This window comes from Brachyhypopomus gauderio, chromosome 2, assembly GCF_052324685.1.
Source record: "Brachyhypopomus gauderio isolate BG-103 chromosome 2, BGAUD_0.2, whole genome shotgun sequence".
In the NCBI taxonomy this organism is placed as follows: Eukaryota; Metazoa; Chordata; class Actinopteri; order Gymnotiformes; family Hypopomidae; genus Brachyhypopomus; species Brachyhypopomus gauderio.
The window spans coordinates 37,170,780-37,197,468 of record NC_135212.1 but is presented as its reverse complement, the minus strand read 5'-3'; the positions used below and the strand labels follow the sequence as shown (position 1 = coordinate 37,197,468).

Below are 26,689 nucleotides of genomic sequence, written 5' to 3'. Positions count from 1 at the left end.
TGGGATCTAGTATGAATCCCAGAGAATCCCAGAGTTAGTCTCTGTGTATATATGAATGATGGGGATAAATGGCCATCCTTGACTTCTTTACGGTGAGTTAAAATGTTTGTTACTCACTAACACCTTTAGGGGGCATACAAGAGCCATACATCTCTTTCCCTTTGTCCCTCTTCCTCCTTTCTTTTTCTTTCTCTCCCTCCCTCTCTATCTCTCCCTTTCTCCCATCCGCTCTGTCTCTCTCTCTCTCTCTCTCTCTCTCTCTCTCTCTCTCTATCTATCTATCTATCTATCTACCACCCCTCCCCCAACACTCCTCCAAAACACAGTGAAAGAGCACAAAACATAATCTTGCTGGAAGGCCAGACAATTTGTGGCTGTTTTTAGGGACTAGATCACACGGGTCGAGTTTCCTGAGCACTTCAGCGTGCAGAGAGTAGTGGGGAAATGCAGCCAGTGAGAAACAGATCCACTGGGAGCAAAACCTTGTCCTGCACTTCATCACCATCACAGTCTTCAGTCTCATTTAAAAGAAACAGTGGATCAGGCGCATTCTACAGTTAAACAGTGGATCAGACGCTCTTTTCAGTTAAACCAGATCAGACGCACTCTACAGTTAAACAGTGGATCAGATGCACTATTCAATTATGGGTAACAGCTGAGGAAGTGCTGTCTGTGTGTGACCACACCTCTCACATCCCGCACACCCATTACACCCTGCTCACCCCTCACACCCTGCACACCACATGCATCCTGCTTACCCCCACACACACCCTGTATACGCCATACACCCCATGCACAGCATGTCCAAGAGGTTCTGATCTTGTTTTTGTTTAAAGTTCTTTGGTTTAAGTTATTTTTCATTATATTAAAATAGCCATTTAAATGAGCATTCATGAGGATTAAACTGGATTCTGGATTTTTTGAAAGCATGCTTTATTATTAGTGGAAATGTGTACATGAATAAAACATGTAATGTATGTTTAATCAGACATTAAATGGTTGTATAATGGGCAGAACAGAAGGCATACAGTGTTCCCTTATCATGTGTGATTAGGGATTCTGGTGCATTCCCAGGGTGGGAAAGAGGGCGTTATTCTATAGAGAGGGTGGTGTTTTATAGAGAGGGTGGTGTTCTATAGAGAGGGTGGTATTCTGTAGAGAGGGTGGTGTTTTATAGAGAGGGTGGTGTTCTGTAGAGAGGGTGGTGTTCTATAGAGAGGGTGGTGTTCTATAGAGAGGGTGGTGTTCTGTAGAGAGGGTGGTGTTCTGTAGAGAGGGTGGTGTTCTATAGAGAGGGTGGTGTTCTGTAGAGAGGGTGGTGTTCTATAGAGAGGGTGGTGTATAGACAGTGTGGTATATAAAGAGGCGTAATTACCCTGGTGGATGTAGAGGGTGAGATAGATAGCTGGAAGCACAATCAGTACAGATCAGTCATGTAAGACTGTGTGTGTCAGGGTAGAGAAGAACATGATTGTGGCTGTAAACTGTGCCCATGTACAGTAAAGGTGCTGATCTGCCTATCACCTACATCCCTCACACACACACACACTCACGTACGCACACACACACACACACACATGATCTCAGTCCCAGTATCATCCTCTCAAACACACACATTCACACAAACACACGCACACATGCTCATACATTCTCATCCACTTTACTCATCCCCTCCCACTCTCTCTTCCCCCTCTCCTAGCTTTCCCTCTCTCTCCCTCTCCCTCCCTTTCCCTCCCCAGTCTCTCTCTCTCTCTCTCTCTCTCTTTCTCTCTCCCTCTCTCTCTCTCACAGCATCACGTGTACCGGTGGGTTCGTTGCTACTGGTGCTTGGCACATTTCTCTGAGTGAATGAGAGAGAGAGAGAGAGAGAGAGAGAGGTGTGAGGTTCCTTCCTGCGGATCCTGACGCTCTTCAGCCCTTAGAGAGCACACACCACGCCCCCCACCTCACACACACACACACACACACACACACACAGGTCCACACGCATGCATACCCTCCCCTCTGAGCAGGGTTAGGGTCTGAGCGCACAGGCTTCTCCGTTGCTCCCTTGTCCGTGCCGTCCGCACGAAGCTCATTGTGCTTCCTTCATCTGCGGTGGGAGGAGGAGAGTCGGGAGACACAGACACGCCGTCTGAGCAGAGGTGCAGCGCACTGGAGACGTGCGACGGGTGGACGGAGAGACGGGAGGGGGTGAGACCTCGCCGGCTCCCTGTCTCGGAGTACCATGTTCCTGCGTCCTGATGCTCCGGCTCAGCGCTGATCAGAGTCCCGACACCAGAGAGCGAGCGACAGGACAGGCTGCTGAAAGAAGAACTACACACTCCCATCTATGTCCACACGCAGGTTACCACTGCACCGTGTAGGGCTATCTCTCTCTCTCTCCCTCCCTCCCCCCCTCTCTCTCCCTCTCCTTCTCTCCTTATCTGTCTGCTCTGAGGATGCTGTGTTAAGCCCCAGCTGACAGCTCTGTGCTTTGCCGTGATATCCTGCAGCGTCTGCTCCCTAGCTCACCCTGTGGCTGGATGTATCGCTCACCATTAACAGGCGTTAGAGATTCAGGTAGGCGGTTTTTCCTCTTCTACCTGATGGCAGCGTTTGCTTCTTGTTGCTTCAGTCCCTCTCTGTCTTTAAAAGAGCCACGCTCTGTAATACTAGGACATGTAAATATTTGGGCTGGAATCACGGCTGTCCCAGAATGGCATCACACACGTTTCGTCCTGCTCTCCTGTGAAATGCATGTACATGGCAGGCATTGCTACATGCGATTTTAACCACGTTACCCAAGCCAAGGCAGCTAGCTGCTCGGGGCACGTGCCAAGTCTCACCTGCAGCTGCACTCCCATGGGTCCACGGACCGAGAGTGGGCCGAGAGCTCAACTCAGAGCGAATCATCAGGGGATGCTCTATTACAGCCATAGACTTCTTTCCGCCGGGGCTACCCCCACCCCATGCTCTGCATGACCCCGGAGAGTATCGCAGGCTGTGCTGACGCATGCCAGGAGTGGGAAGGCGGGCGTGCCTGGCGGGAGTGCCAGGATCCCCGTAGCCACGGCCGAGCACTCATGCTCCACTGACTCCTCGCTCAGCCATAGCTGTTGTGGTTAATTCATGGAAGTGGTTCGGGAAATAGGGACAGTAATTGGATGCTTGAGGGGAGAACGAGAGAGAGGGAGAGAGGGAGAGGGAGAGGGAGAGAGGGAGAGGGAGAGGGAGAGGGAGAGAGGGAGAGGGTGACGGCAGAATAGACGATGAGCGAGAGGTTGTAATTGTGGTAGTGGGTGGGGTTCCTCCCTCCTCTCTCTCTCTCTCTCTCTCTCTCTCTCTCTCTCTCTCTCTCACTCTCCCTCTCTCTCTCTTTCCCTCCCTCCCTTGCCCTCACTCTTGCCATCTTAGATATGCAGCTGGGCTGAGATTGTCACTGTGATCTGTGCTCTTATTGGAGCTGTTACGTAACAGTCAATACACTAAACCGGCATGTCTTGTTCACACTAGAGGAAGGACAAAATTCTGAACTGACCGAGCCTAAAGCAGATAAACAAACTTATCTGACTGGTCTGAAATTAACTATAGTTGCACTGGTTCTGAATAGAGTGGCAGTAGTAATGCCCACGGTATAACATTTCACTTAAACCATGTGGGTAGTTGTGGATTAAAGGTAATGGTTAACAATAACCCCAGAGATTTTTATTCAGTTCATGAATGAAATATGAGATTGCTGCACACTACGGCCAGTTGACTGCTAGTATAATTGTAATGTGTACAAGCTACTTCACGCTGCCCTGGATTATATATACAGCGCAGTAAACATGGCATCAACTTCAAATGGATCTGTGTAGTGCTTTTTATGTTATATGTTTTCATAAAGGAGCTTCATGCAAATAATATACAGAGGGAATCGGGCTCCATGTTTACGTCTGCTGTCCACCCCAGTGTGTCAGTTGTGATGTAGGATCACTATTTCCATGCAGCCCATTTCAGAGTTTGTACTTATGTTACATATGAATCAGGAATTCAAGCTATTTTATTTGGTAAATATTAACAAGAGACTCATAAACAGTACTGTGTGAAGCAGTAGTGATGCTGCTTCACAAGTAGTAGTGTACCCCCTGGGTAGTGTAACAGTATCTGCTGCTGCTATACTTTACATTGCAGTGAGTTTGATAAGATATTGCTGTAGTATTTCACTGTTATTGCTGTAGTATTTCACGGTTATTGTTGTAGTATTTCACTGTTATTGCTGTAGTATATCACTGCAGTTGTGGGCAGTAGGCTATATGTAATTCATTGCTGTACTTAAGTAATTTTTTAAGTTCCTTTACTGTATTCAGGAATTTCCATTTTTGTAACTGTTTACTTTAACTCCACAACATTTAAAAGTCAAAAGTATTTTACTTTTCATTCTACTACATTATGTGAACTCTGTCGTTCCGTCTGGCATGTGTTCATTAAAAAAATAAAGAAACAAACAATCAGCGTGCGGTTCAACGTCACTTCAGCTACGTAACGGTTAGGGAGAACAGATCCCCACAGAAAAATGGAAGAATCTTCCATTATTTCGTCCACACTAAACCCAAGGCCTTATCTGAGTGAAATGCCTTTAGTCGAAAAGAAAAATCACTCCTTCATTTTCAAGTGCCTTCTCTGCCTGCCTCAGTCCCATAAGATTTACGCTTTGTTTATGTAAGCCTATGTTAAAATAAGTCAGACATTAGTGTTGTATACATGGTTGGTTAGCTAGCTAGTTAAGTAGGCTATTGCTAGTACACAAAGAAAACTGACTTAGCAACCTACTTGTAGCTAGCTAAGTTAGCTAGCTAGCAAGCTATTTGATCTACCATAGTTCATGGCATTTGGAGCTTCTAGCTCAGGGTTGCCAACTCTCACGCATTGAGCGTGAGACACACGCATTTGACCGTTTTCACACGCTCTCACGCCACACTTCCAATATCTCACGCCAAAAAAAATATCCAGTTTATTTACCTCAGATCCACATATATGATTCAATACGTTACTAGTTCGCTAGCTCTGGCGCCATCCACCGGCGATATAACACTGAATCTGTGTCCATTTTACGTTCGCCACCCCCCCCCGCTCAACAACTTTCGTTCGCCACCCCCCCCGTTCAACAAAATACACTCGCCACCGGGTCCAGGTTAAAATCTCACTCCAAGCGAACGTCAAAAGTTGGCAACCCTGTTCTTGCTACCTAAACACACTGATATTGTGAAATAATAAACATTCGAACATAGAGCTTTACATTTGAAAACAAGTTATATTTTGATATATAAGAGCATTATTTTAAATATTAGAGCCTTTACTTTTACTTTCAGTATAAAGGCCAATACATTTGTACTTTTACTCAAGTAGAGGACTAAAGGGAGGACTTCCACTTGTGCTGGAGTAATGTTTTACCTTGGGTGTCTGTACTTTAGCGTACTTTTACTTTGCACGTGGTTTGTGTACTCTGTCCACCACTGCTGTTCGGCGAGTAGTAGTTCAGAGAGTAGCCTACCTATAATGTGTTTCATAGCCTGTATCAATGTAAGTGTAGTGCAGTTTATGTAGTACTGTAACCATTTTAGTATAGTGCTGTGGTCTGTATTAGTACAGGACACTATGGTTCAGTGTGTTGGGCATAATGGGTGCAGGATCCCGGCCGCCACTGTGGTACAACCTGCAAATGTTTGGTGTATCGTTAGCGTTGTGTGTTGGCTGTAGACTGTATGAGTATGTTAGTATAGTGTGTCTGGTGTAATTCAGACTTTCCAGGCTATTATACTTTTACTGAACAAATGATTGAAAATAGTGTGTTATTGTGCGTGAATAGTGTGTTATTGAGAATGGTGTGTTATTGTGAGTGAATGATATGCTATTGAGAATGGTACATTATTGTGAATGATGTTATTGAGAATGATGTGTTATTTTGTGAGAATGGTGTGTTATTGTGTGAGAATGGTGTGTTATGTGTGAATGGTGAGAACATTATATGTGGTATGAGCTGTACTGCGATACACTCATACAGGGTGTTGGTGGAGCTGTTAGGGCGGCATCATGGGAAAAGAACGGCTTAAGCTATAAGACATACTGATGACACACAGGGTCTCTCTGGGTTTATCACATCTGTCAACAGGTCGCATCAGCTCAGGGGCCACACACATGTGGCCATCCCCTGCACATTGACACACACACCTGCTTGTGGCCATTTCCTACACCAGGGGTACTCAACTAAATTTGTCCGCAGTCCAATTTTGGCAGATACCTGTGACCTGAGGTCCGGTGCGGCGGGGGGTGGCGAATGTGAGTTGTTGAGCGGAGGGGGGGGGGGGGGGGGGGGGGGGGTAGCGAACGTAAGTTGTTGAGCGGGGGTGGCAAACGTAACACCCGTGACGGAGTGTTTTTTCAATAGCCCTGAAATAAATGCTCCGTTTTTTTTTGGTCCGTATCCAGTTAATCAGGAATGACATTGGGTCCGGACAGGACTGCGTTCAGGTCCGGATCCGGACCGCGGTCCGCCAGTTGAGTACCCCTGTCCTACACACTGACACACACACCTGCATGTGGCCATCTCCTACACACTGACACACACATGTACACACACAATTGCAAACACATATGCTGATTAGACAGTTTGACTTTTTTTTTCTTTCCAAGGCCTCCCTAAAAGACTGAGTAGTTTTCAATAGCATGAAATGCATTAACTTATCACCCACATCATGAATAACATGGGCCTCAGGTAAAACTACTGAATAATTTATTTGAAAATGTATTCCCCCTCTCCAGGAGCTAGATTTCAGGAGGTGCTTGTACTGTACAGTAAAGCTACAACTTTTTTGTTCATTTATTTATTTTTTTGTTTGTTTTGTTTGTGTGTGTGTGTGTGTGTGTGTGTGTGTGTGTGTGTGTGTGTGTGTGTGTGTGTGTGTGTGTGTGTGTGTGAGAGGTAGGTGTGTGTGTGTGTGTGTGTGTGTGTGTTTGTCTGTCTTTGTAAGTCGCTCGGGATAAGAGCGTCTGCTAAATGCCGTAAATGTAATGATATTTTATTTTACTTTATTTTCCAGAAAAATGACATTTGTGAAGAAAGCACTTGGATATTTCTCTCTGTAAGGATATACAGCAGTTCTGGATTGGCAAGACTGCTTGTGTGGGCACCTTGTCCCTAGACCTGTTCATTCCCATCCCTCAGGGCTAACTTTAAAATCTTGGATGTCGTTTTTATCTGCTTGTTGTTGATAACCACTGGATTTGAAACCAGATCTGCTTCACTGCACTTGGAGTGGTGAGAAGACGCTAAAATATTGCCCTCCATGGTTTCCGCCCATCTCAAAAAGCTATCATCTTACATTTTAAGGATTTGCAAAGGAATGTTTACAAAGAAACTGGTAAATACCTCTAAGAAGAAAGAGAGTAGTGAACACAAAACAGAGCCAAAATCGCCCACTGACCTGCACTCTCACAGTGCTAATCCTAATTTTTCCACCACACTGAAAAGCACAGTTAAAAAGATATCAAAATGCTCATCTGCTCGCAATTTATCTCTTGATGAAGACGACAGTAAAAACGACTGCTCTTCTCTTTCTCCCACATTCAGCTATCGTGTTGCAATTGCAAATGGACTCCAAAAAAATGCTCTCCCATTAAACAATAATGAATTTCACGAAATATTATCTATTAATAGTAGTTACTCTGACTCTCTAAACGAGGCAAAACTTATCCATAGATTCGATGAACAAAAAGCTTACACAATGCCAGTGAGACGGAACAGGAAGAGTATGATTAGTTTGGCACCCTCTGATGGCAGTTCAGAGGGTGAGCGGGGAGAGCGCACCAGTCTGCACACGCTCAGACTAGGTGCTCTGAAAAAGTTGAGGAAATGGAAGAAGAGCCAGGAATGTGTCTCTTCGGATTCAGAGGCCAGCAACTGGAGGAAGACTCTTGGCATCCGGAGCAAGTCTCTGGATCGGGCTGCAAGGCAGCAGAAGACTAGTACCTTGGAGCCCGGATCCAGCTCCACAGGTTGCATTAGTCAGACCCAGGATGTCATGGAGATGATCTTCAAAGAGCTTCAGGGAATCAGCCAGATTGAGTCAGAACTTTCAGAGTTGAGAGGGCATGTTAATGCTCTCAAGAGCTCCATCGATGAGATCTCCAGCAGTGTGGAGGTGGTGCAGTGTGAAATCGAGCAGCTTCGCTCTGGATTTGTGCAGTCCAGGAGAGAGACTCGAGATATCCATGACTACATCAGACAGATTAGCCACCAGACCAACAAAGCTACTTTGCGATTCCTACATGTGCCTGAGGAGACGTGTGAGAGAACAGAGGAACTCATTTACCACATTCTGAAAGAGAAAATGGGGTTTGTTGAAGCGCAGAAGACACTTAAAATTGAACTTGCCTATCGATTAGGGCAGCAAAGAGAATGTCTAAATGCTAAACCACGCCCAATTCTAGTTATTTTTTCAACTCCCCAAGACAGGGATTTAGTATTGAAAAAATGTTATAAACTCAAAGGTACTGGAATATCTATTTCAACGGACAGTCTTGCACATGAGTCCAAAGAGAAAAAGGATAAGGGAATGACTTCTTCCCAGACTTATGAGAGCATGGACATGAACGTTTCGTCCAAAGATAAGGTCGAGAGTGATGACTGGGACTCAATGGATAGTGATAAAGAGCTAGATGAGTTAAACAAAAACAAATATGCAATTGTCTCCAAACCACCTCAGAAAATTAAGTCAGACAAAAAAAAGTCTCACGATCACAGGCGATCTGCAGAAGACACCACATACTCTGTGCATTACGCTGATGATGTTGCTTATGATGACAAGCAAAACAAATCTTATTATTCTGATATAACTCCTGGCTGGCTCTCCCAGAGTGACTACTCCACTCCGAAACTCAGTCGCTCTGAATCAGATTGCTCCAAACTGTGCCAGTCTTACTCTGAGGATTTCTCTGAGAGTCAGTACTTCAGCAGAACGAATGGCTGCTCCCTGCTTTCTTCATCAGATCAGGAGCTCTGGCAGCGCAAACAGGAAGATATGGCTTCTTCCTGGTATGCAAGCCCACCAAGTCAAACTCTCAGTCAGGAAAACCCTCCATACGTAGAACACAATGAAGTAGAAACTACAGAGACCATTGACAGTGGCGTCAGTAATGGTTTGGTTTGTATATCAGGGGACAGAAGTCACTATAGTGGATCTCAGCTGTCTCTACAAGGTGATCTTTCACCTTGGAAAGATTGGCATCAAATTGAACAAGGTGCTGACTCAGGCTTGGATGCCTCAACTGAACAAAATTTAGTTTCAGAAATCAGTAGCCCATTTGACCCTGCTGCTAACCCTGGTTTCCCTGAAAAAATTACAAAATGCCTTGAGGTGGATTTGCAGTTTGAGGGCGAGACCTTTCTGACATTTGACAGTACACCTGAGACAACCCAAGAAGTTGACATGGACACTGAGCCTATCCTTGAACCTGAGTTAGATCCTGAGCCTGAACCTGAACCAAAGCCTCAGACGCAGCCTGAACCTGAGCTAGAAACTGAACCAGAACCAATAATTGAAGCTGTGATAGAACCCATGCCTGTACCATCACCTGTGATATCACCTGTGCAGTCACCTGTACCAGAGCCTAAACCAGAAAAGAAACACAAGACCAAGTCTAAAGCTCAAACCAAACCAGAGTCCGCCCCACAGACACTGCAACGGCATGAGGTCAAGGGAAACCACTTTCAGCAACACCAGAAGTCTTCCACTATGTACCGCAGCCAGAGTGAGATCAGATCTGAAAAGGTGGAAGAGGTCCCAAAATCCTGGAGCAGCAGGTTGAGTATAGACTTGTCTGAGAAAACCTTCAGCTTTGGAGGTTTTGGGTCCACCTTGCAGAGAGCCAAATCAGCTTTAGAAGTTGTCTGGAATAAGGGATCCCATAGCAGCAGTGCTCCTGTTGAGGAGAACAACACATCCTCTTTCATGGGCCGGTTCAGGTCCATGTCCCAGTCAACAGCCAATGACTCCAGTACCACTATTGACTCTGATGTCTATACAGAACCATTCTACTACAAAGCTGATGAAGAAGAACAAGTTAGTGAGCACCCTGTGGACAGTGAGACACATTATGTTGAGGTGATGGAGCAAGTGCTCGCCAATCTTGAGAACAGAACAAATGCCAATGAGGTTGAAGAACAATACCAGGATGAAGAGTATGAAGTCTCTCAAGAATATGACATTTCACAAGAAGGGAACCCAGTTTTGGAATATGACTGCAGTCTCGATGAGCAATATGATGAGGAATACAGTGAGGACTTTGATGACAACCAGATGACTGAGGACACGGCGGAGTACGACGTCATGGTGGAGTACATCACAGAAACCGAGGAACCTGCAGAGGAGGCAGAAGAGCAAGCAGGAGAAGAAGCAGAAGTGGAGGCAGAGTCACAGGACACTGCAGAGGACCCAGCAGCAGAGGCAGTGAAGGAAACCACGACTCAGGAAGATGAAAACAAAAACGTCACAGAAGCCCCCCCAGTGGACCAACCAGCTCCCAAAAGGAGGATTCGGCCCACCTTTAAGGAAGCGGCTCTGAGGGCATACAGGAAGCAGATGGCTGAACTGGAGCAGCAGATTCTTGCTGGAGGTACATTTTTGATAATTTTGCATAATTTTCACACATAAACATTTGTTTCATTTTGTATTAACTTAATGCATGCCATTTTAAGATGTCATAAAGGTTAAAAGATTATAAACATCTATGAAAATGCAAAGATGTGAGACCACAGACCCACATAAAGGTTTATCATCTGATTCATAGACTGAGTGATTAGCATTTATGCTAGCAGAGTTTGAAGCTTCAATCTGTGGTGAAATTACTCTCTAACTAGAGCACCTAAGCAATCTGCCTCATGAGGATGGATGTCGGTTAGAATGCTGCCTACTTAAACAGCTGTCTACGTAAACAGTGCCTACTTAGATGGCTCACTACATTTTGAGACAGACCCATTAATATATATACATACAGAGATTATGACTGGATCTTCTTTTATGCTAGAAAGCCCAGATTCCTTTGAATAATTTCAAGCAGTTTTGGAAGTTGTTAAACAGTATTAATAGGTGTTTGATTTTGAGGCTATACAGAGTTTTCTCATGTTGAGGTCTAATCTTACAGATGACAATAGATCATTTTTTTGGTCTTATTGTAAACAAGGGAAAACTATATCAGTTTCACAATCAGTATTAAAACATAAAATATCATTAACAACAGTGCAAACCCCGGTCACTCTGTCCAGTTATATTTTCTCTGTCTAGCACCATCTGTGTGATGCTGATTTTGAGATACCTGAGATGACGTGGCCTGGTTGCTCATTAGCAGATGAAAGTCCTGTTCAGTGGTGCCACTCAATGAACTCTACAGTCTTCCTCACTATAGACAGGATGCAAAATAACTTGACAGGCGATTCATTTATTACCCATGAGTGAAGGATTGGGGGAAGATCAGCCCCTCCTGATTCACTCCACACAATCCCTTGGCCTAGATGTGACACAGATATTCAGCTGCATGAGTGAGTTTCCACTGGTCCTTCTCTGCTCTGTCAGGGGGTGATGGGATGTCGTCTCACAAATCCTGTGTTGGAAGGCCAGAGCATGGCACTCCCTGAAGATTTCCTCATGTTTTCAGTCTGACACACTCGATTCAACTTGTTAAGCACCAATCATTACTTTATGTGCTGATCATGAGAATTGTGCACATATTAGTGTGGGGAAAGTCTCATAATAAAATCTCCTGTGTTCTGTTAGCTCATATGGGTTAACTCTTCAGAGGCTGATTTAGTGATGTAGAAGTTCATTTAACACTCACGACTCTATGCTGAATAAAGCACAGTGCTGCAGACCTCTAGCAGTACCTGAGGGAAGAAGGACTACTGCAGGTTCATTCAGCCTTTCTAATCTCTGTTTAATTCCTAACATGCTTTCAAGTTCAAGCATTTTTTGACTGCAGGGTGAATTGGAATCCAAATTTTGATTCATTTCAAAACTTAAAACTAGGAATTAAATGATTAATATTTTAGAAATTACACATGGATTCTCTGATGCCGTTTTAAATAACATGCTATTTACTTCCAGTCTGTTAGCTACAAAATTTTGTACAAATGTAAAACATTCTTGTACAAATTTTAAAACTATGAATTAGAAGATAAATATTTTCGAAATTACACACTGATTCTTTGATGTAGCTTTAAATCTTAGAGTGCCTGTTTATATCCAGTCTGTTGCAAATGTGTTGTTATTCAGATCAACTCAGATAAAACAGCGATGAATGGAGCAGGCCACCTCCATGATTTACCTATTAATTACCTATTAATTATTTTAATGGGCACTAACTGGCATGTGTGCCTCATTTGAATCTACTCGGAGGCCACTTTGAATCCCAGTGAGATTAATTCTAATCACTGAAGTTTTGGAGATCATTCACTGTGGAGTGAAAGAGTTTGGACACTTGGACATTGACATCTCTGCTTCTGCTAACAATTCTTGTTTATTTACACCTTGATCTTTTTCAGTGACATAAGATGGAAAAAGATTCAGTTCATGAACAGATGTACAGAGACGTGAGTGAGGGAGACAGACAGATGAAATAAGTAAAAAAAAGAACAAAGAAAGACAGAGAGGGAGGTATAAAGAGAAGTGAAAGTTTGCAGTGTTGAGGCTGCTGTCCGTCATGCCACGTTTGTTAAAGATTATAAGGGCCTTTTGCAGCAAGGTCTTAGAAGATTTGTTCATCCTGTCTCCTCTTCTCTTAGCCACAACTGTATTCACATGCTCATTCACGCTCCCAAGGGCAAAGGGCTAATCAGGTCATCCTGGCATAGAATATTTATTACAGTTTTGTTCTGCTTGTGCACAATGAAACTGCACAATGGCCAGCTGCTTCATTTCCACATGATTCTCTTATATCCTGCTTTCTTCTCATAGTAATCTCTTCTCACAGTGATCTGTTCTCAAAATGATCTCTTGTAGTCTGTTTTGTCTGTTAGAAACCAGCAGCTCTTTCTTAATACCTAGCCTTCCCGATGTCATGCCATGCGTTTGAATGGAGTTGGTTTGTATATACTGTATGGTATGTAGTGCTAACGATTTCAGATGGATGCTTTCAGAAACATGCTATTTCCATAAGCCAGTAAACATAAAGAGTTCACTACAGCTAGCACAGTTGAGTAGCAGATGGCCAGTGTGGTTTGGGCCCGTAGGCTTTAAGCCATTAACACAATTAAATGCTTATCAATTAATTATTCACTGGCAACAGTCACCTTCAGTTAGACACACTAAATGCTTGTAAGGTCAGTAATATTGGAGGACATACTGTCCCAGTAATTAAGTTGCAGAGTAATTAAGTAATTAAGAATTCCATTTAACCCTGTTGTAAGGTCAGTACTGTCATAAGATCAGCAATGTTGGATGTACTGCTGTAAGGTCAGTGATGTTAGACGTACAATCGTAAGGTCAGTAATGTTATAAGTACTATCATAAGGTCAGTCATGTTGGACATACGCACATTGCCGTAAGGTCAATAATGTTGGATGTACTGCTGTAAGGTCAGTAATGTACAGTGTTGTTTTGCCCTAATTTAATTTGTTCTATATATTTTTCTCTTCAGCTACTGTCTTGACAGTGGACATGATTAACTCTCACATTCACTCATTAGAGGCGCTTCCCCTGCCTGCCTTGCAGGCCTAGCTGATTCCCAGAAGCACCTGCTTTAGTCCAAAGGGACATGTGCTAGTCAGCAGCAGTACTGCACTAATGACCCTGCGTTAGGAAAAGTGCCCTATAGGGGCTGCAGAACCAGATCAGTAAGGGAAGGGGAAGAGCCTGTGACCTCTTGACCTGTTGGTGCAGTGGGGTCTTTGCAATGAAGCAGGTCCTCTACCAATGAAGCAGGAGGTGCTGCAATAGAGACAGCACTTAATTAAAGGTGAAGGAAGCTGAGATAAATCATCTCCATCATCATCCACCCGCAGCAGGGCCAACTGCTTTAACACAGGAAACACACATGGCTTCTCCTGGAATCCTGTGGCATTGGAATAGTTAACAATGCATCAAAATGACTCAACATTTCAAGTCAATATTTTAGCCAATAACAAAAATATTTGTGTTATGTTTGCTTGGCACAGGCGGCATTCCACAGAGGAAAACAAAAAAACTTTAAAATATGCTTATGAAGACATTATGTAACTGTTACCCATTTATTTAGCATTGAAAGGTTGATATTTATTGGACACGGCCTCTCACAGCTGTTAATCACAACCCTATCTTACCGTCCTATCTCACACTTCTATCTTACAGCCCTATATCACAGTCCTATCTCACAGCCCTATCTCACAATCCTATCTCATAGCCCTATCTTACAGCCCTATATCACAGCCCTATGTCACAGTCCTATATCACAGCCCTATATCACAGTCCTATCTCACAATCCCTATCGCACAGCCCTATATCACAATCCTATCTCACAGCTCTATATCACAGTCCTCTCTTTCAGCCCTATCTTACAGTCCTATATCACAGCCCTATCTTACAGCCCTATATCACATCCCTATATCACAGCCCTATATCACAGTCCTATACCACAGTCCTATATTACAGCCCTATTTCACAATCCTATATCACAGTCCTATATCGCAGCCCTATCTTACAGCCCTATATCACAGCCCTATCTTACACAGTCCTATATCACATCCCTATCTCAAAGCCCTATATCACAGCTCTATATCACAGCCCTATCTCCCAGTCCTATATCACAGCCCTATCTTACAGCCCTATCTCACAGCAGTGTTAATTTCGTTGACGAATAATTTTCGTCATAGTTTTCGTCAACTAACCTTTTTTTCATGATGAAAACGAGATGATAACTAAATAAAAACTATACGAAGGGATAAAAACGATGACGAAATTAATGGACATTTTCGTTAATGAATAAAAACGAGACGAAAATATTGGCCACATTCAATCAGACCTGATTTTAGTTTTGAGAAAGGTAGGGGTAAGTTAAGAGATCCAACTGTAACTACTTTAGCATACACGAAGAGAAAGGACAAACCGGGTAACCGTCCAATCAGTACTAACGTCTTCACATCGCACACAACCCGGGAAGATCATACCAGCCTGTGAACTGTGGTCACTCATGAAATTCAACTCGAAGTTAACTCGACAATGTCAGCAGGGAGAAAGATCAGCGGCGATATATGGACACATTTCTCCTTTGTGGGACGATGATGTCGGGAAAAAAACGACAAATGAAACGACATCTGCAGACTATGGCATTGCTGTTTTTACGGCACCCAGTTTTATATAGATTGTAATATGCATTGTCCATATGTTTTCAGGTAAAGCAGCCTACTGGTCATCAATGTTTTGTTATTGTTATGCTCAATAACTATAAGTTCAGGTCAATAAAGTTGTTTGGAATTTTTTTTTTGTATATATTGCACATACAAACAATAATATTCTGTAACTGGTTATTAAATGTTTCGTTTTGTGCAAGTATATATAATGAATATTACGCCATTTATATTTTAGTCAACTAAATTCTTTTGATAATTAGTCGACTAAATTCTAATGATAATTAGTCGACTACAACTAGACTAAGACTAAAAACAAATCCAATGACTACATTATGACTAAAACTAAATGACATTTTAGTCAAAAATCTAAGACTAAAACAAAAAAAAAAATTGCTGTTAAAATTAACTGTGACGCGCGGGCAGGGCGAAGGATGAGACACGGAATCCTTGCTTCACTCACGGTCACTTTTTTAAAGTGCACAGGTATTGCACAATAGCGCACGAATAACATACAGACGACGCACACAACGTGCAGACTTAGACAACGACGAGCACAAGACACTGCGCGAACGCACATTAAATAGACAAACCACGTAAACCCCAAGTGATGACGAGACGAGCCACAGGTGAGACGGATTATCACAAGACGTAACCGCACCCACGGAGATCCACTGACATAGACGAGTAGACGCAGACAGCGTAAACACACGCCCAACAGGGAGGGGTCGGGGACCGTAACGTGACAGACGCTCCCACCAAGGGCACTACCCGTCCCGGGGTGCCAACAGGACCAAGTGCCCCGAACCCACGTCGATGGGCGGATCCTACGCGCTCAGTCCTGCATCTGGGAGATGACCGCCCTCGGTGGAGAGTCCGCCACGAACAGCCTAGAACACCCTCCCTGGGAAGACCGGGGAAAACATGTTAGACACACATAACGGGACGTTTACAAACACACAAACAGGAACATTAACACACAGAGGCACGAAAGGGAAAAGGGGATTAGGCAGACATACGGGAATATTTACGAATACGGGGACAGACAAACATGTAACAGGCGCCAGACTACGCGCCAGGAGGAGGGCGACCAGGGGAGAGAGACCGGGAGCTGCTGGTGCTGCGACGGGCGGTCCTCCTCCTGCCCTCGCTGCGAATCCTCTGCCGGGTGCAGCGCGGCTGGCGGACGCGTCAGGTGCAGCGCGGCTGGCGGACGTGCCTAGTGCAGCGCGGCTGGCGGACGCGCCTGGTGCAGCGCCTGGGAGTCCCCTGTCGGTCTCCATCTCCTCTTCCTCCTCACTGCCCAGGCTCCAGCTCATGGGCACGGCTGGACTTCCACCCCGGGAGCAGTCCATCGCGCTCCCCTCGGAGCAGTAAGGGGAAGCGCTTACCTCTGAGCGGTTCCTCCCCTTAACGGTCCCGGCAGAACTGTCAGGGCTGGCTCGGATGCCACGCCCTCTACCTCCGCACGGGGCACCCGAGTCAGTCCCAGACTAAATCGGCATAATCAGCAGTGATTCGTCTCAGCTGTTTTATAGGCTTCTTAAGGAAGCTTGTGGAGACGAATCACTGCTGAATCGTTTTGGTCTCTTGCCGTTGCGCTTTCAGCCCGTCTCTCTCTCTGTGATATTGTTACGTTTCAAGGTGTCTCGCCACCGCTCTCTCTCTCTCTCTCGTTCCGCTGTTACTTATTCGAGTATCTACCTCCTGCACCGCTATCTGGCCCCTCTCAAGTTTTCCCCAATCTGTTTTCTCTTCCTATCCATTGTTTATTGTTTTGGGAAGGTTGTCTTTATGTTGCGGCGTTTGCCTGCTGTCAGTCTTTCCCTGACGTCCTTAGTTTCGGTTTTCACGTGTTGAGGATTCCACGTGTTTTATGTTTATAGTTTTTACCGTATTATTCCACGACATTATCTTGTCTGCTTACACGTTGATAATTCCGTGTTGTTTTCTGTTTGTATTGTGTTTAGTTTCCTTTTCGTTTTTGCGCGTCGTGTTTAATCTTCTCTAGTATTGTTTATTGCTGAGGTGTGTGTGTGCGCGCGTTATCGCTCGTTTTTTACGCTCCTCCCTTCTCTGTTTCTTACGTGGTGTGTACGTCTCTGTACTCACCACGTTACAAGAACGCTCAGAGGGGGGCGGACTACCCTCGTCCTCAGTACCTAGCTCGCTGTCCACGCACTCGGAGACACCCGAGTACACGGACAGAGGATGGTCTTCTTCGCCCCCACCATAGTATACAGTGGGAGCAGAGCACACTGACGGAGGGTAGTTCTCTTCCTCATCCTCCTCCTCCTCCTCCTCCCCACCGTAGTCTACGGTGGGAGCGGTACACACTGACGGAGGGTAGTTCTCATCCTCGTCTTCCTCCTCCTCCTCACCGTAGGCTACGGTGGGGGCGGAGCATATGGACGGAGGGTAAGCGTCCTCCTCCCCCTCCTTCTCCTCGCTCGGAGAGTCCACCTCCCCGAACTCGCTCTCGGGGGTCTTCTCCGTTGCGCAGAGCTCCACTGAGCCTACCCGCAGTGGTGAGAGTTCCCTGGTGGGAGGGGGGTGTCGCTCCATCCACATCCGTACCGCTGACTGGCGGTATTCCTCTGCCAACTCGGGAACATCGGTCTCCCGTGCCGTGCACAGCATGTAGGCGCACACTGGGTCTTGCTTCAGCTGCGCCAGAGTCGGCGTGGCTTCGTGGCGTGTGGGGGGGGAAGAGGTACGGTGATGCCGCTTGCTGGGGCGCTTGCCCTTCTTTGGCCGGGTGGTGTAGTCTGGCATTCTTGGGTGTCTCAGATGGCTCGTCGTTCTATGACGCGCAGGCAGGGCGAAGGATGAGACATGGAATCCTTGCTTCACTCACGGTCACTTTTATTAAGTGCACAGGTATTGCGCAATAGCGCACGAGTAACATACAGATGATGCACACAACGTGTAGACTTGGACAACGACGAGCACAAGACATTGCGCGAACGCACATTAAATAGACAAACCACGTAAACCCCAAGTGATGACGAGCCGAGCCACAGGTGAGACGAATTATCACAAGACGTAACCACACCCACGGAGATCCACTGACGTAGACGAGTAGACACAGACGACGTAAACACACGCCCAACAGGGAGGGGTCGGGACCGTAACGTGACATTAACACTGTCTCACAGTCCTATATCACAGTCCTATCTCACAGTCTTATCTTAGAGTCCTATATCACAGTTCTACATCACAGCCCTACATCACAGCCCTATATCACAGTGCTATATAGCAGCCCTATCTTACAGCCCTATTTCACAGACTTATCTTACAGTCCTATCTCACAGTGTCTGTGTTTTGTTGATTCTAATGTCTTGTTGTTGTTCTTCCTCTCCTGTCTCCGTCCTCTTCCACCCCAGCAGACAGCACCGCTTTGGACACACAGGTTTTCAGCACTACTGCTGGGTTGATGTTGTTGTTGTTGTTGTGTGTGTGTGTGTGAGTGTGTGTTTTATTACTGGGCCTCTCTGTGTACGTCTTGCATGCTGTGTGTGTGTGTGTGTGTCTGTCTGTCTGTCTGTCTGTCTGTTATTACTGGGCTCCTTGTTGCATGCTGTGTGTGTTTGTGTGTTTTTTACTGGCCATCTCAGTGTTTGTCTTGCATGCTGTGTGCTGCATTCCTGGATTGGGTTCTGGAGCAGAAAGACCTGCAGCATCATGATTCCTCCTCATTTACTCATACACACACACTGCACACACGCCGCGCACACACAGTAGGTTTACACCTGACACACATGGCATGTTTACTCCTGACACACACACACACACTACATACACACACACACCAGGTTTACTTCTCACACACGCCCACACACACACACACACACACACACAAACACACACACACACACACATACCAGGTTTACTCCTGACACACACACACCAGGTTTACTTCTGAAATAGAAACACCAGGTTTACTCCTGACACACACACACACACATGTTTACTTCTGACTCACACAACACTGAGCCTGGATGCAGAGGGCCTTTCTACTCAGATGAACGTGGTTTGTCCTGCTGGCTAACCAATGAAACACTGGACAGGCACATGCTGTTCCATCTACATGTTGTTTTTAGTCTACACACAGACACACACACTCATCAGAGTGAGCTGCAGACTCTTTTGTAATTGCATGAACTATTTCCACTGCAGTCTCAATGGTAATTCCACTGTGCCATGGGCAGGACTTGCAGGCATGCTCGAGGACTTGGCCCTCCCAAGCTCAGCCTGCTTGCTCACTCATTGGCCAGACAGAGCCTGAGTGCCTTGCTCACTCATTGGCCAGCCCAAGTCTGATTTCTCAGCCTGATTTGCTGCTTCAGGATGAATGTGGCCCAGGTTGTGTGTGTCTGAGCATGCTGTGGTTGTGATCCTTTGACAGGTGTGCTGGCTGGTTTTATGGGGTGTTTAATGCTGTTCATGTTTTCTGTGTATGTATTTATGCAGCTGCATCACCAGGGCAGTGAATGCCATGTTTGCATGTTGTAGAGATATAAATTACTCTTAGACTATGAATGCCATTATATGGGAATAAAGGAACTGTTCTTAGATCAGTACAGTGATGCTTCTCTCAGATGTGCAAGAGATGTTGATGTACAGCAATGTCTTTATTGCTCATGTGCCACTTGTCCTATGTTAGTGTCATGTGTTAGTGACTTCTCTTGTGTGTTAGAGTGACGTGTCTCCTCTGTTAGTTACATGTGTGTTAGAGTGACATGTCTTGTATGTTAGAGTTACACTTGTCTCATGTGTTGGAATGACACTTGTCTTATGTGTTAGAATGACACTTGTCTCATGTTAGAATGACACTTGTCTCGTGTGATAGAGTGACACTTGTATCGTGTGTTAGAGTGACACTTGTCTCGTATGTAGGGATGTGGAAGCATCCTGGACCCAGCCAAACTGGGCCTAAGTGGAGGGTGAGTAGAGCGTCTAGCATCCTAATGTATTAATGTGTTATTACAAGCTATCTATACTGTTCTAATATATTACTGAAGCTATCTATAGTGTCCTAATGTGTTTTCTGAACCTATCTATAGTGTCCTAATATATTACTCAACCTATCAACAGTCCTGGAGCAACATTAGGTTACTGATGCATTACTGAATGTTTGCAATGCATTGCACTGAATGTATCTATAGGGCATTTGAAAACATGCCTGGGATCCTAAAACATTCCTAAAGTAAATCATGCAGTGTGACGCACCATTAACCCTACGTGTGGATGGATGGTCTAGCCGTTTAGCATACCTGACCTTAATTGCAGGGCTGTAGTAAACATTTGAAGCTTCTTAACAAACCTCATCTCTCTGCAGCACACCCTGGGGGTCTTAAGGTGCTAGAACAGAGAATCCTGTTAGCTCCATCAGAGTAGCTTAATGAGCACTATCAGAGTAGTGTAACAACCATATTATGGTCCCATGGTTCCTCATGACCTCAGACACGTGTGTGTGTGTGTGTGTGTGTGTGTGTGTGTGTGTGTGTGTGTGTGTGTGTGTGTGTGTGTGTGTGTGTGTGTGTGAGGACATGAGGAACCATGGAACCATAAAATGGTTGTTACACTACTCTGATAGTGCTCATTAATATATAATGATATAATGATATATATATATATATATATATATATATATATATATATATATATATATATATATATATATATATACACACACACACCAACTATCACAATCTCTCTCTATCTCTCTCTCTCTCTATCTCTCCTTGTTTACCACTCTTGTAAATCACCCTGGCTCTGCCTAGCTGGGTAATGTCTTACACCATGTTGTATTATTATGATATTAATAGTCTCCAAATCTATGCTCTTCCACAGGGCTGGCAGCATTCTTTACGGCATTGACAGCATGCCAGATTTACGACGCAAGAGGACTGTGCCTATTGTGCGGGATCTGGTGAGTTCCAGCTCCAGCGTGGTGATTGATGTCGTGGGTAAGGGGGGGGGGGGGGGGGTATCGGAGGAGTCAGGACTGCCTTCCATCCACAGTCTCATGGCCAGCACATCTGGTGTGTGGGCAGGAGAAACCTGAACCTGGAGGGCAGTTGGAGTCCAGGACCCACCATGTTAATGAGTCCAGGACTCCCCACTTTACTGGGTCCAGGACCTGCCATGTTAATGAGTCCAGGATTCCCCCACACCTTTATGGATCCAGGACCCCAAACATTAATGAGTCTAGAACCCCCACCTTGATGAGTCCAGGATTCCCCATGTTAATGGGTCCAGGACTCTTGCAGTAGAACAGCCCTGCAGTAGAAAACGTTTTCGTAGAGGAAAAAAAAATCTGATCATAATATACAGATTGTGTTTAAAATGTTTATGTGGGCTGTATTTTAAGTTTTTATACAAGAAGTGTGTTTTGAGTATAAAGTGCATGCATTAACAAATGTTAAAGAGTCATTTTTGGACTCCTTTATCTGTTATTATTTGAGTATCCAATTTCTTGCTTGTTTTGACTATGTTAATGATTTTTAAGGAAAACTACTGTTTCTCAAATTAGTTCACTGCAAGTATTTAATTCAACATGATAGGACAAAAATTGATGCTGTATTTGTCCATATTTTGCATGAAATTAAAAAACCAACCCTGTTTTGGTAAGTATGGGTTACTGTTATGTTATGCGTGTTCTGTATATGCCGTTCCCTCATGGGCCCATATTTAATATGGGGGATATTTTTCAGGGAGTTGTCAGATTTCCTGTGAGCCCGAACCCAGACCCGGTTCTGAAAGACCCGGCACCACCACCAAAGAGTCACAGACAAAAAAAACGTGAAAAAAAGAATCCAAACTGTGAAATGCTGACAATTCCACCCAAAAATATATCCAAGAATGTCATTGACCTCTGATATAACTGTTTGTTTTAGTACATCATGCAACAGTGACGTGCAGCATAAACGCCTGTCGTAGTGCAGATTACGTCATTGCTCTGTCACAGGTCCTGTGTGGGCTATCCCATCATGCCTCTGTCCTCTACCTCTGTCCCTCGTAGCTGTGCAATTGCTTCAGGGCGATATTTCGTCACATGGGCCCCGGTGGGGAGGGGGAGGGGCAACCACTCCGGGGGGAGTTTCCAGAGTAGCTCTCATACCTCTTAAGGCGTGACCTATTCTAAGTGAGGAGTATCTCTAGTCTTGCACGGCCATACACATGATTCACCGCACTGCCTGCAGCTACCCTCAGCCACCCCAGTGCATGCTGGTCCTGTAAACGTACATAACCCAGCAGAGTTCATGTACAGGTTGGACGTTCCCCACATCTCTGCTTTCAGGCATCTTTACAAAGCCTCCGGGTCTTTACCATGATTGGCTCATAGAGCAGGCACTAAATGGTAAAGACAAATCCAGTATTGTCAGTGCCTGCATCTCTTCTCTGTTCCTTCCACAAATCCACAGTTGTTAATCTCACATTTCCTCAATCAAAGCCCCTTCCTCTCTCTCTTTCTCTCACTTTCTCTCTCTCTCTCACTCCCTTGCTGTCGATTTCTCACATTTTCTCTTCTCTTTTCTCTCTTCATCCTCCCTTTCTCTTCTATTTTCTCTTTCTTCCTTTATATTCTCATTGCTCTCTCTTCATCCTCCCTTTCTATTCTCTTTTCTCTCTCTGCTGTTCTTTGCTTTTTCTCTCTATACTTATCTTCCATAATGCTCCATGTACACAGTAGGTGTGGTCATGTACACTGTAGATGTGGTCATGTACACAGTAGGTGTGGTCATGTACACAGTAGGTGTGGTCAGTGTTTATTAGGTGACCGCTTGAACACATGCTTCGTGTTGGCGTCTAGTTGTTGAGCGTGTAGAAGACAGAAATATTATACAGTCCCTCATTTCAGAGATTCACACACAATAAAGGACAATACATTTTTTAAAAAGCATGAGCAGAATTAGATTTGTAATGCATGAACTAACCAAATTATTGCAGGAACTATTTAAGAGACATGCTTCTAGATTTTCCTCTGCTTTTGACAAAATGAGTCACTTTATGGCATGGCAGTGGACATAGATCAGCAAACGCTAAAAAGCTCAGCTCAGTCCTCGCCAGCTCATGCTAATCCAGCCTCTCTCTCTCTCTTTTCTCTCCCGTATTCCTGATCGAACGGCGCAGGCTCTGGTAAGTGTCCACTCTGCCTCAGTCCTCTTCTCTAATCACCCTAATGCTGGGTAATTTCTTATTTATCAGCTTGTAGAGGCATGGGTCGCCCGCCTCAGACGTGAGGTTTTCAGGGGGGTTCTCAGCTTCCTCTGATTTGATCTCCTCTATTAAAGCATCCAGGCAATGGAGTTGTGGGCTTGGGGGCTGGGTGCTACAGCTCTGGGTACAGACAGAAAATTCATTCATTCATTATTGTCTCAGAAAGGTTCATGCTCCAGACACTGTACTACTATAATGTGACAGTGAAATATGAATATGAACCAGATGGTGAAAACACTTCTGTCAAAAGGAGTTCAGCTTGTTCAACAGCTTGCTTTGATGAGAGTCCATGTTAAGCAGCACTCATCCCATGCTCTGTTCACGGTTCTGAAGCTGTTTAAATTACCCACAGGGTTCCACAGCTGTTTAAATGACCCACAGGGTTCTGTAGATGTTTAAATGACCCACAGGGTTCCAGAGCTGTTTAAATGACCCACATGGATCCCCAACTGTTTTGGTCAGTTCTGCAGCTGGTCACTGTGGTCTGACTGGTCTGACTGGTCTTCTCCTTGTTCTTTTCTCCTGAGTGCTTCTGTTCTGTCTCTGCAGACCTTGGCTGCTCGAAAGGCAGGCATTTCGTTTGCGCTAGTGACCAGATCCACCCTGAACAATGAGGATCTCGTAAGTACTACGCAGATACATACACGCATGCATGTCCATGCACACAAACACACACACACACACACACACACACACACACACACACACACACACACACACACACACACACACACACACACACACACACACACACACACACACAAACAGCCCATCACTACTTAATAGAGAGTTTCTGGGTGTCACTAATGTACCACGAAAGTGCCAGTCTCACACTGTGTTTTGTGTACTGTGTGTGATTATGTGTGTGCAGTCACATCATTGTTGTGTGTAAATGGTCCATATCTAGTATTTATGCATGAGCAGGTTGATTAGGGTTAGGGTTAGGTTAGGGTTGGGGTTGGGCTTAGGTGTCAGCATTAGGGTTAGGTGTTAGCATTAGGGGTATTGTCCTCTCAAGGTTTCTTCCTCATGCTCTTAGGGAGGTTTTCGTTGCCACTGTCGCCCTTGGCTTGCTCACTGGGGGCTTGGACTCGGACACTTGTAAAGCTGCTTTGTGACAACAACTGTTGTAAAAAGCGCTATATAAATACATTTGGGGCAGTCATGGCCTGGTGGTAGGGAACTGGTCTTGTGACCGGAGGGTCGTGGGTTTGATTCCCAGACCTGAGGCCATGACTGAGGTGCCCTTGAGCAAGGCACCTAACCCCAACTGCTCCCTGGGCGCCGGGTTAGGGCTGCCAACCGCTCTGGGCATGTGTGATCCACAGCCCCCTAGTAATCACTAGTGTGTGTGTGTGTTCTAACTGCACAGATGGGTTAAAAGTGGAGGACAAATTTCGATTGCGGTGTAAAAATCACAGTTGCCAAAATATACATTTACATTTTGATTGATTGATTGATTGTTGGGGTTAGGTGTTAGCATTAGGGTTAGGGTTAGGTGTTAGCATTAGGGTTAGGGTTGGGATTAGGTGTTAGCATTAGAGTTAGGGTTGGGGCATGTGCTCATTCCATCAACAGTGTGTACTGGTCAAGCTTTTTTGTAATAATTAAATACTTGCAAAATTTGTTGATAATCAACATACAAATGTTCAACATTTTCACTAATGCTTTTCAAAATGCATTCTCTTTAGACAATAGGCCATGGACCAGAGGGCAAGAACCACAGAGCAGGGACCACAGGGCACAGACCACAGGCCAGGGAACACAGGGCAGCGAACACAGGGCAGGGACAAATAAAAAACGTTCTGTGAAAAATGACAGAGATTTTCTGTACCTATCAGCAACTGCTCGTCACCTCGTCAAAAGTGGAATTAATAAACAAACAAAACATAAAACAGCAAAGTGAACTAAGCATGTGTAATACACTCCACTTACAGCCTAATATGACAGCAAAATTTTATTAAGTCTGCAGTCTATGCCTTTGAGCACTGCAGACTGCAGCACCTTTGTACTGTCATAAAACAGCCTGCAGGGCTGATTCAGTCAGGCTGCAGTGAGTCCACTCTTAATTCTAGAACAAGTGACTGCACTCTTAATTCTAGAACCAGTGAATACACTCTTAATTCTAGAACCAGTGGCTCCACTCCACTTTTAATTCTAGAACCAGTGACTCCACTTTTAATTATAGAACAGCACTTTGGTTTCTGTGGTAGGGCTGGCGCAAGAAACAAGGGAGAGAGCCATAATCAATGTGAGGATGAGAGAGCTGTAATCAATGTGAGGAGGAGAGAGCTGTAATCAATGGAAGCAGAATTACTCCTCCTTTCTGCTGACATCTATCCCTCACTTTCAGCATCAGGTGATTGCAGTTAGATGAATTCAATGAATAAATAAGATGAGAGGATGAGAGTTGCAACAAGGTAAATACCTCAGTGAAGTCACTTTTTCAGAAACACATCACTTTTTCAAAAACGCAGACCGACTCCTTTCTATACTTCCTGCTGAAGGCTGGGAACTGACTCAATCATGTTTGGACTGAAAATACAGTTCAGGGGTTGTTTGTACATGTACAGGGTGTGTTTAGTCTGAAATTGAGGGGTTTGTTTAGTCTGGAATTGAGGGGGGTTTGGACATAAAATGTAGTTCTGACCAAGCAGTTTCGTAGTTTGTTTGGATCTATTTATGGGTTCATTGAGATTGGACATGTATCCCTGAGTGTCACAATACAGCTCCGGACCCCTCCCTTGAGGCGTGTGTTAATGTAGTCCATGTCTTTATATGTACTTCCATGGATGTGGTTGTTTGTGTGCGTGTTCACTACTATCATTAGTTTATTGTGCTGCACATGGTGCTTATTGCGTGATGTGTATATATTGTGTGTGTTAGTCTCGTCCTGTGCTCGTCTTTTTACGTGTTTGTCCAAGTTTCATGTGCTTGCTCCTGTGCTAGTAGCCCTCACAACAGTGACTTTAATAAATGTTCCATGCAACTTGTCTCCTCATCCTCAAAATTTTCACCTACGTTACTCTGAGTTTGTTTGTACTGGGCAGCCATTTGAAGGGTGAATTTCTTTAAATACCAGACTCTGATGAGTACAATGATTTTGAAGTGACTAAAATTGACCAGAAC

At 44.8% G+C, this 26,689-nt stretch overlaps 1 protein-coding gene across 6 annotated transcripts in view; it reads left to right on the top strand.

Annotated features, from left to right (window-relative positions):
• Positions 1-1,885: 1,885 nt before the first annotated feature.
• unc13c (unc-13 homolog C (C. elegans)) overlaps positions 1,886-26,689 on the top strand; it is a 188,622-nt gene continuing 163,818 nt past the window's right edge. For 3 of the 6 annotated variants that reach the window (XR_013127095.1, XM_076995310.1, XM_076995308.1), the window contains exons 1-6: positions 1,886-2,562; positions 7,062-10,635; positions 18,721-18,746; positions 20,234-20,280; positions 21,191-21,269; positions 24,128-24,181. Coding sequence is in view for 5 of the 6 variants with exons in the window: in XM_076995310.1 (XP_076851425.1) it covers positions 7,308-10,635; positions 18,721-18,746; positions 20,234-20,280; positions 21,191-21,269; positions 24,128-24,181 (3,534 nt within the window). In the remaining variant the exon portion in view is untranslated. Of the gene's footprint in view, positions 2,563-7,061; positions 10,636-18,720; positions 18,747-20,233; positions 20,281-21,190; positions 21,270-23,473; positions 23,480-24,109; positions 24,182-26,689 lie in introns of those variants that run through there. The other 3 variants (XM_076995311.1, XM_076995309.1, XM_076995312.1) reach the window with 2 other exon arrangements.